Consider the following 10,338-nt stretch of genomic DNA (forward strand, 5'->3'; position numbering starts at 1 on the left):
TGTCTGTCAAAGAGTCACGCCATTTAAGTTTATAAGAATACAATTTGATGGATAGGAACACTCCAACACACACACACACACACACACACACACACACACCCTTTGAGCAAATTATGTGGAATCCTCCCTTTAGATGAATGAGTCATTGTTGCTGTTTTTTATCATTGTGAATAAGAACATTGAAAGAATTATACAGAATTATAATGAACTATAATTATATAACGTTATCCTGGATGATGTAATGTCTAGACAGTCAATTCATACCTAGAACAAAGGGGGGGCCGATCCCATACATATGCAAATGAGGGGCCCATGGGCACGCGTGGGAAAGGGGGCGGGGCGTGGGAATATGCAAATTAGGTCAAAGGTCAAGGGGGCGGGGCGTGGGAATATGCAAATGAGGTCAAAGGTCAGAGCTGTCAAGTTTGACGAAAGGTAGATCCTATACTCTCTTGTGTGTATGGGTGTGTGTTTGTATGTGTGTCACTATGTGTGTGTCTGTGTTTCTGTGTGTGTGTGTCTCTCTGACTGTGTGTGTGTGTGTGTGTGTGTGTGTGTGTGTGTGTGTGTGTGTGTCTGTCTGACTGTGTGTGTGTGTGTGTGTTTGTGTGTGTGTGTGTGCGTGCGTGTCACTATGTGTGTGTCTCGCTTACTGTGTGTGTGCGTGTGTCTCTCTCTCTGACTGTGTGTGTTTGTGTGTGTGTGTGTGTGTGTGTGTCTCTCTCTCTGACTGTGTTTGTGTGTGTGTGTCTCTCTCTCTCTGACTGTGTGTGTGTGTGTGTGTGTGTGTGTGTCTCTCTGACTGTGTGTGTGTGTGTGTGTGTGTGTGTGTGTAAGCCTATAGTTTCAGATGCTCCCAAAGATGTCCAGCGGTGTTTGACGGACCGCATCGTGAACGCTCAGGTTTGGTCAAGGTCCCAAAATAAACAATAGACATGTGTATGAAACAAACATTTGTTAATAAATAATAAATCCATACACTATTGTCAAAATTGTGATCCAAACACAAGTCAAATTGCATTGACTTCGTCTACGGGATCGTTTGTTCTGTGTCCCCTAAAAAGGGCTCGACGAAGTACCCATATGTCTGAGTTGTCTCCGCCTGCTTCCGATTGGCTGGAAAAGTGTGTTGTGGCTGGTGCATTCCTTTCTGTTTGTTTATCATTTACACAGCTAGGCCTGAATAGGAACAATATGAATATATGGAGACATAAAGTGTATCAGATTAACATAATCAAGGCTCGCAAACCAACAACATCAGTAAAAGTTACTTCAAAGGGACTTAAAAAAATGTGTGTGTGTGTGTGTGTGTGTGCGTGCGTGTGTGTGTGTCTGTCTCTCTGTGTGTGTGTGTGTGTGTGTGTGTGTGTGTGTGTGTGTGTGTGTGTGTCTCTCTCTCTCTCTCTCTCTCTCTCTCTGTGTGTTTGGTGTGTGGGTCTCTGTGCTTGTGTGTCTGTTTGTGTGTGTGTTTGTGTGTGTCAGTGTGTCTGTGTGTGTGTGTGTGTATGTATCACTATATGTGTGTCTGTGTGTGTGTGTGTCACTATGTGTGTGTCTCTCTTTGTCTGTGTATGTTTATGTGTCTGTGTGTGTGTGTATATCACTATGTGTGTGTCTGTGTCTGTCACTATGTGTGTGTCTCTGTGCGTATGTGTGTATCTGCATATTTACATATCCAAACCCAGCATTTCGCACAGATTTCTCTTCTGTTTACTATATAAATATATTTTTCTGGTGTCTCAGGGAGCCAAAGTGTTTATTTTTTCAAATGTTTTAATTATTACAAACCATACTTTTGAATCAAAGCCCCCGTGAAGAGACAAAGGCTGATTGCGTGGCGCCATCTAGTGCCGTTTAGGGAACTCTATGCGAATATGTTTAACTGACTTACATTTTAAGCACTTCTTCCTTCACTGATAATAATAAATAAGTTTTAAAAGGCTATTTAACGTTAAAGGTGTTTTTTTTAACGAACAGGCAGTATAATAATATCTGTAGCACAAAACGCGTATTGTGTTAGTTTTGACCTAAACGAGGTGCCGTCTCCTTGAAACTAAACGACACAGCTATTGGTGCAAAATCTCCCGCCTCCCCTTCACTTTCTCGCAGCCCATTGGTTGAGAAACCAGTCCTTCAACTACTAAACCCGGACGAGAACAATCACTCGTGTTTGATACAATATACCTTATCCACGGCTTCTCTTTCGTTTGTTTTGTACATTTTTATCCCGTTTTTTCAGAATTGTATTCTCGTCATGAAAAGACGAGAGACACGTCTTACAAGTAGAAAGCCTACAGACACGAGTGGACGTTTATTTATGTGGTTATTATCATACGAAGCGGAGATTCGTCTTCAGCAGCAGTTTAGCTCAAACGTTAGCCCGGGAAAAGACTGGCCGTTAGCTCCGTTTGGTAAGTACTCTCCATGTACTTACAGTTTACCTTTCACCATACAGTAGTGTGTGTGTGTGTGTGTGTGTGTGTGTGTGTGTGCGTGTGTGTGCGCGTGTGTGTGTGTGTGTGTGTGTGTGTGTGTGTGTGCGCGTGCAGTTTTGTGTTTGTGTGTGTGTGTGTCACTGTGTGTCCCTGTGTGTGCATGTTTGTGTGCGCGTGTGTCACAGTATATATGTGTCCCTGTGTGTGCGTGTGTCTACGTGTGTCTGCGCGCGTGTGTCTCTGTGTCTCTGTGTCGCTGCGTGCGTGTGTGTGTGTGTGTGTGTGTGTGTGTGTGTTTGTTTGTATGTGTGTGTCACTATACAGTTAACAACTTCAACCTGGACAGAAGCGGGATATTAAAAAAATATCGCGTTAAAAACAATAAGGCAGATTAATCCATTCCATATTGAGGTTTGACCCGGAGCCGTTCTAGCCACCATTGGACTGTAAAATGAAGGAGGGAGACGAGGATGTTCTGCCTGGATCATTAATTGGAACGTTTACTGTAAATATCTTCTTCCTGCCAACCCTGGCTACCAAAATCTGGTGCCACTGATATGTCTGCGCTTCTCTCTGATGCTCTGAAACACAAACACCGCTGCACATGATGCTAGTTAACACTATACTCGACAGCAGCTAACGTTAGCCTACCGCTAGCTAGTTAACACTATACTCGACAGCAGCTAACGTTAGCCTACCGCTAGCTAGTTAACACTATACTCGACAGCAGCTAACGTTAGCCTACCGCTAGCTAGTTAACACTATATTCGACAGCAGCTAACGTTAGCCTACCGCTAGCTAGTTAACACTATACTCGACAGCAGCTAACGTTAGCCTACCGCTAGCTAGTTAACACTATACTCGACAGCAGCTAACGTTAGCCTACCGCTAGCTAGTAGCTGGATTGAACACGGTTAAAATGCTGACAGCTAACGCTAAACGGTGTAAAGTGTGACTGTGTTTTACTGTAGAGGATTCAACACCGGGACGTAACAATCTGCAGCTGCCGTCGGAGAAACAACACAGACGGTGCGTTCAATGAAACTTGTAAATGGTGCATTTGAAGTTATTGTAAATGGCCTTTTACCATCTGGTGGTTGTTTTTGTGCAATTTACTAGTGAAATAAGTTATTGTTATACATTATTATTAAATCATTTAATGTTGACCATATGGCCTTAGCAATAAACAAGCCGTTCTTTAATGTCGCGACTGTACCTTTCTTTTTTTTCTTTTGTTACTTTCTTGAAAAGTATCGGTTCAGGCACCGTTAATTATGTATGCGATTCATTTTGATTAAGTAATCACAGAGTGTAATTAATTAGATTACATTTTTTAATCGATTGACAGCCCTGATATATATATATATATATATATATATATATATACACACATACACACACACACACACACACACGTATTTATGTATGTATTTCTGCAGGGGCGTAATTTGGGGTTTCACATGGAGGGGGAGGGGGTGTTGAGATCTCCAACTATCAGAGGTCCCAGCACATGTATGCTTGCATTGCGAAAAGCAATGAGGAGGAGGAGGGAGGGGCGAGCTAGCCTCCGTTTTGTTTGAAAGTACTCCGAACGTCAACAAGTAGTGACGTCACCCAACATCACTTAGAACACCTTCAATGACCACCTTACACCAAACAATTGAGACGACAGGAGCACCCCGACTCCAGCAAAGACTCTTAGGATCTCATTCTCAGACGTTAGTCTGAGACGGTGGAATTGCTTGAAGTCTTTTTGGTGTACAGACTTTCTGAGGTGCTACCCGTGGCCTTGATGAGTGATAACCTCGTGTCTTTCAGGACTGCCGTGCGTCGATGCTGCTCTGACCGACCGCCGCGGGGATGATGGCGTCGCTGGGCAGTCTGTCTCCGCTGGGCTTCAGGCAGCTGTCAGTCTTACTGGTGGACTGTCTGAAGGAACCAGCAGAGCTGAGACCAGCTGGGAGGCTGGAGCAGGACGGTGAGCAGCTGATAAATATACTTATGCCGCGGTCTGGATGAATACTTGATTCTGATTGGCTGCAGGGTGTCCATAAAAAAAGTGTTGTAGGACACCTACTAACGGAGTTTCGCTGAAACGGACTGTTCTAAATTAATGCACTTTATTAAAGTGCTCATATTATGCTTTTTTGGGGTTTTTCACTTCCCGTCATTGTGTTATATATCTTTATTTGTGCACGTTATAAGTTTACAAAGTGAAAAAGCCCAAAGTCCCCCCCCAAAGGGACTTACGCCCTCATACTCTGCTTCTGACTGGCTAGTAGTCCTTACCTAGGTACTGTCAGGGCACGCCCTCATACTCTGCTTCTGACTGGCTAGTAGTCCTTACCTAGCTACTTCACATGGGTGACTCCCAACAAAGATGGAACAGAAGTGTGACGCCTCACTCTGTAGCCAAAACGGAGAGCTCAACACACAGGGTGAAAAGAGGAGCTGCAGCAATGTGCAGTATATCAAAAATGGTGTTTTCTGAAAATTAAACCATGTAAACCTATTCTGGTACAACCTCTAAATACAATTATGAAACTGAGCATAATATGAGCACTTTAAAAGAGCATGTGAATCTGTTATTTCCAACACTCTGTGGCGCTTCGGTGCCTCGTCCTCGGAACCCCACAGGATGGCGCCGACGCACAATCTGCGAGAAGTCGGTGACACTGCCCCCCCCGGTTTCACAGCGACTTTGTTACGTTGTAATAATTCGGCGGTGAGTAAGCTTCTTATTGAATGCAGGCGAAACACAAACGTGTTTCAGCGAGACACCGTCGTCAGCGCTGCAGCAGCAGGGCCGCTGATGAAACGCGTTTGTTGTTTTGCCCACGTTAAATAAGAGGATTGGTTATCTGCGAATGCCAGGGGTTTTTGTTTTCTAAGCTCGTTGAAGCCGCCGCATTGGATTAGAGAGAGAGAGAGAGAGAGAGAGAGAGAGAGAGAGAGAGAGAGAGAGCCTAGATACTTGTTGAGCCCAGTAGCTTACAGACATCACACACATGATAAAATGACAAATCCACATGAATAATATGGACAAGAAAAGATACTAAATCAATCATCAAATCAAAACAAATCCACATGAATGTACTAAGGGAGAGTGCGTGTCATGGTGGTAGTGCAAATAAGTCCAATAGAGCAAGGAAGTAATAAGGTTACAGCCATTGTTCAAGTATTAAGTTAAACCTCAGTCCAGGCTGGGGGACGGACGGACGGACGGACGGACGGACGGAGGGAGGGAGGGAGGGAGGCCAGTAAACCGTGTAAGCAGTGTACAGTGGGACAGTCGGTACGTAACTATTGTCATAGGAGGCAGTGGAAGTGGGGGGAGGATTAACCGCGCTTCGTGAATCAACTTGTCTCCTCAGACGACTTCTCAGCCGTCGCCCGGAGGGAGCTGTCGGTCTGCCTGACCGACTGCATGAGAACTCCAGGACCGAACGGGCGGATCGTTCATCCGGCAGCGGAGCAGGGTTACGCCAGCGTCCAGGTCGAGTTGGGGGCAGGGGACGAGCATCCGGAGGACGAGCAGCCGGAGGACAAGCAGCCTCGGACGCTCATTTGCCGTGAGCAGCCGGAGGCCGGTGTCTCCACTGGGAATCCACAGCGGGCGGACACGATAAAACAGGAGCCACACTGGCGCGACTCTGACACCGCGGCAGAGATCCAGCTGTGCGAAGAAGGTGTCGATGGGGACTACAAAAACCCCGATTGGAAGGAAGGGTTGGCGTCTCCGGAGGACGGGCTGGCGGGGTTCACGCGGCACCACGAGCTGTCCGAGTCGCTCAAAACGGAGGCCACGCTCGGCGATTCGGAGGAACTTCTGCAGGAAGCGGACGCAAAACCGCCAAACGGCTCTTGGGACAACGTCACCACACCGGAGCAACGAGAAGCTGAAGAAGCCTCGGAGCCGGGAGCGCCAGGTAATTTCTATAAAGTTGAAAAATGACACACCTCGACACATCTCGTGCATAAGAAAATGTTGACTTTTTGACAAGCGGGAACAAGAAATTTCTACACAGTGTAGCTTTTAAAAGATGCCAGTTTCGTCCCAGCTCAGTGTTGTTAAAATGATCTTGGGACAGAAACTGAATTGTTAACGGTGCATTTCTTCCTTTCTCTCTTTTGACTCGCCCGATGGAAACAAAGTGGAAAAGAAGCAGCAGGAAGGTGCGGCGTCGGAACCGCGACCCCACCGCTGCGACAACTGCGGGAAGTCCTTCGCGAAGAGGAGCAACGTCGCCCGACACCAGCGCTACCACTGCGGCGCGACGAAGGGAACGCCGAGCCGGCCCGAGTCGACGGCGCAAACGGAGCGGCAGGCGCATCCGCGCGACAAACGCAGCCAGACCCTCCGGAGCAAACGGCATGTAGACTTTCCCGCGGAGGACGGTGAAAATCCCAAGCACAAACAAACACCCGAGGAGGCGAGTCCAAGAGCGAGGCACACCCTCCGGAAGCACCTCCTCACCCACACCAGGGAGAAACGCCACGGCGTCACCACACGGGAGCAACGAGACGCCGAAGGTGAAGAAGCCTCGGAGCCGGGAGCGCCAGGTAATGTCTATGAAGTTGAAAAATGTGCGCGCTGGTTTTTCATTTCCTTCAATGGAAAATGCACCTCGACACATCTCGTGATTAAGAAAGTGTTGAGTTTTTGACAAGCTGGAACAAGTGTATTCATGCCAATTGACTAATCAACTGTTGGAGCTTTGTTTTAGCCTAATAATTATTAATATTAAAGAATGTCAAAGTTGGAGTTGTTTTATAAAATGACATAAAGATACTTGACGATATGGATAAGTAGTCTGTGCTTGTCTATCTGAAATAAGATGCAACTTTACGTGTTACCCTGTGACTAATTTCTTTTCTCTCAAAAAAATGATCTTGGGACCGAAAACTGAATTGTTAACGGTGTATTTCTTCCTTTCTCTCTTTTGACTCGCCCGATGGCAACAAAGTGGAGAAGAAGCAGCAGGAAGGTGCGGCGTCTGAACCGCGACCCCACCGCTGCGACAACTGCGGGAAGTCCTTCGCGAAGAGGAGCAACGTCGCCCGACACCAGCAGCTCCACTGCGGCGCGACGAAGGGAACGCCGAGCCGGCCCGAGTCGGAGCGGGAGGTACGTTCACGCGACGAGCGCGGCCGGACCCTCCGGAGTAAACGCCGCTTAAGGCGGCATGTACACTTTCCCGCAGAGGACGGTGAAAATCTCACGCGTAAAGAAACCCCCGAGGCGGCGAGGCCAAGAGAGAGGCGCCACGTCTGCAAGCAGTGCGACAAGAGCTTCTACATGGCGCACACCCTCCGGCAGCACCTCCTCACCCACACCAGGGAGAAGCGCTACAGCTGCGAGGTGTGCCGGAAGCAGTTTGGGCGGCCGGGCACCCTGAAGCAGCACCTGCTCGTCCACACGGCGGAGCGGCCGTTTAAATGCGAGGAGTGTGGCAAGACGTGCGCCCGGAAGGGAGACCTGAAGACGCACATGCTCAGCCACTCCGAGGAGCGGCCGTTCAGCTGCAGCCGCTGCGACGTCAGCTTCAAGCAGCTGGCCAAACTGAGGCAGCACGAACACGTCCACACGGGCGAGAAGCCGCACCGGTGCAAGCTCTGCCCGAAGCGCTTCAGGCTCCACGCCTCGCTGGCGGCGCACCGGCTCACCCACTCGGGCGACAAGCCCTTCAAGTGCGCCGTGTGCCACAAGGCGTTCAGCGGCCGGAGCAACCTGAAGAAGCACCAGATGATCCACAGCGGCGAGAAGCCGTACCAGTGCGCCTACTGCGGCAAGGCCTGCCGCCTCCTGCAGCACCTCGTCGCCCACGAGCGCAGCCACACGGGCGAGAAGCCGTACAAGTGCGACGCGTGCGGGAAGGGCTACGCGCATCCGTCGGCGCTGAAAGCACACCTGTCGGCGCACGAGGAGAAGCCGCCGCGCTGCCCTCTGTGCGGCCTGGGCTTCGCCGAGCGCGCGGAGCTGACCGGCCACCGGTGCAGCGCGGCGGCGGAGAAGCCGCACCGCTGCGCCGAGTGCGGCAAGGGCTTCTCCCTGGCCGCCAAGCTGAAGAAGCACCAGGCGATCCATTCGGGGGAGAAACCCTTTGACTGCAAACACTGCGGGAAGCAGTTCAACCACAAGAGCAACCTCGCCAAACACATCCGCATCCACACGGGCGAGAAGCCCTTCGGGTGCGAACGCTGTGAGAAACGCTTCCGGCTGCGCCAGCATCTCACCAGCCACCGATCAACACACAAACATTAGACACTTTGGATTTAGTCGTCGACTATTAAATTCATTGCCCACTATTTTGATAATGGCTGATTCGTTTTGAGTCATTTTACATTTAAAAACTTCTCTGATGTCAGCTTGTTAAATGTGAACATTGTTCTAGTTTCTTCTCTCCTCCTGTCTCCTTTATTTTTTTCTCTTTCGCGCAGGTCATGTTTTGAAAGGGACTGTCCTGTAGCTTCCTAATGAATAAAAATGTGGTTCAGTGTACGTAAACAATGATCAAACATCACCAAATTTCTCTCTCATATTGCTCCTCATAACCACTGAAAACTGTCAAAAAAAAATCGAACCCAAACTCCAATTATTATGGACGTAATCTGACATTAAGAGTTTGTGCTTCACATTTTCAGCAGGGCAGCGGAGCGGCTGTGGGTTGACTCCCCACGGTTCTCGTGGGGTTTATAAGTCATAACGTGAAAAAGCTTAACGTGGCTTAATGTACCTAAACAACGATCAATCGTCACTACATTTCTGGTTGTTTTTTTTTTTTTTTTTGTGGCAGTTTTCAGTGCTTATGAGCAGCAATATGAGAGAGAAATTTGGTAATCATTGTTTAGGTACAAGCTTTTTCCTCGCCAATGAAGAAGACAACGCTAATGTGAGTTAACTTACATAATCGTTGGATTTCGGTTTAGTTCTTTTGACAGGTGCGTAGGATATGAGTAAGGACTCTGTTCATTACATGAAATGCAAGTGCCTTTAATTTCCATATTCTCGCCCATAAGTAGCGATGTTCCGATACCAGTATCAGCTCCGATACTGCCTAAAACGCTGGTATCGGGAAGTACTGGAGTTAATGCACCGATCCGATACCGCGTAATAAAGCCCTAAAGAAAAAATACGTTGAAGTAGTTTGTTGTTTTTCCGTTAAAACTGACTGTCAAACTGCAGAATAAAAGAACGTTGTGTGGCGTTCATGTTTCACAAAGAGTTTAACCTGAGCCAGACAGACAACAAAGATAGAAATAATATCACATCCATACAGGGATAGTAGTATACAGTTCTTAAAACATAATAAAATATATGACGCCCTGGTATCGGAACGGTACTCTGTATCGGCCGATACGCAAGTTCAGGTATCGGGAAGCAAAAAAATGGTATCGGACCATCTCTACCCATTAGTGTGTAAATGTTTCCTAATGTGACCTTATCAGGGCTTCAAACTTGGAAAAAAAGTGACGTGTTGACCAATTTTAGTTTTTAATTTTGACCCAGAAAAACAAAAAGTTGCAGGTCGACGGGAAGACGACAGTAGGGTTAAAGTTTGGCAACCAAGCATCTGCTTTTGGTTGCCGAAATTGACAATACGCTTGCCATGTTTTAAACTGCCTATATTCATTTCTTATGTAACTGGACCACACATTTTAATAATGTTGCAATATAATTTCCCATCCCTCTCAAATAGGGGGTGCAACGGATCACAAAACTCAGAAGATTTTCGGATCAGCACAAAGAAAGGGGAGAAATTAAATGATTTTATAAAAAAATGTATAGCAACTTTAAACAATAATTACTTCTTTCACCAGTATATTGCTGTTAAAAGAAAAAACAGATGAGAAAAGGGTATTTTACAATAACTTTGAACTGATTAAAGTAAACCTTTAGTCC

At 47.3% G+C, this 10,338-nt stretch overlaps 1 protein-coding gene across 4 annotated transcripts in view; it reads left to right on the forward strand.

The window, feature by feature from the left end:
* Positions 1–10,338, forward strand: part of LOC144534090 (uncharacterized) — a 116,117-nt gene extending 105,779 nt beyond the window's left edge. Inside the window, exons 1-5 of one of the 4 annotated variants that reach the window (XM_078275788.1) lie at positions 2,127–2,411; positions 3,407–3,482; positions 4,254–4,413; positions 5,810–6,364; positions 7,403–10,338. In XM_078275788.1, coding sequence (XP_078131914.1) covers positions 4,296–4,413; positions 5,810–6,364; positions 7,403–8,700 — 1,971 coding nt within the window. In that variant the 5' untranslated portion in view covers positions 2,127–2,411; positions 3,407–3,482; positions 4,254–4,295 and the 3' untranslated portion in view covers positions 8,701–10,338. Of the gene's footprint in view, positions 1–2,126; positions 2,412–3,406; positions 3,483–4,253; positions 4,414–5,809; positions 6,365–7,402 lie in introns of those variants that run through there. The other 3 variants (XM_078275786.1, XM_078275785.1, XM_078275789.1) reach the window with 3 other exon arrangements.

Source organism: Sander vitreus, chromosome 19 (genome assembly GCF_031162955.1).
Source record: "Sander vitreus isolate 19-12246 chromosome 19, sanVit1, whole genome shotgun sequence".
Taxonomy (NCBI): domain Eukaryota; kingdom Metazoa; phylum Chordata; class Actinopteri; order Perciformes; family Percidae; genus Sander; species Sander vitreus.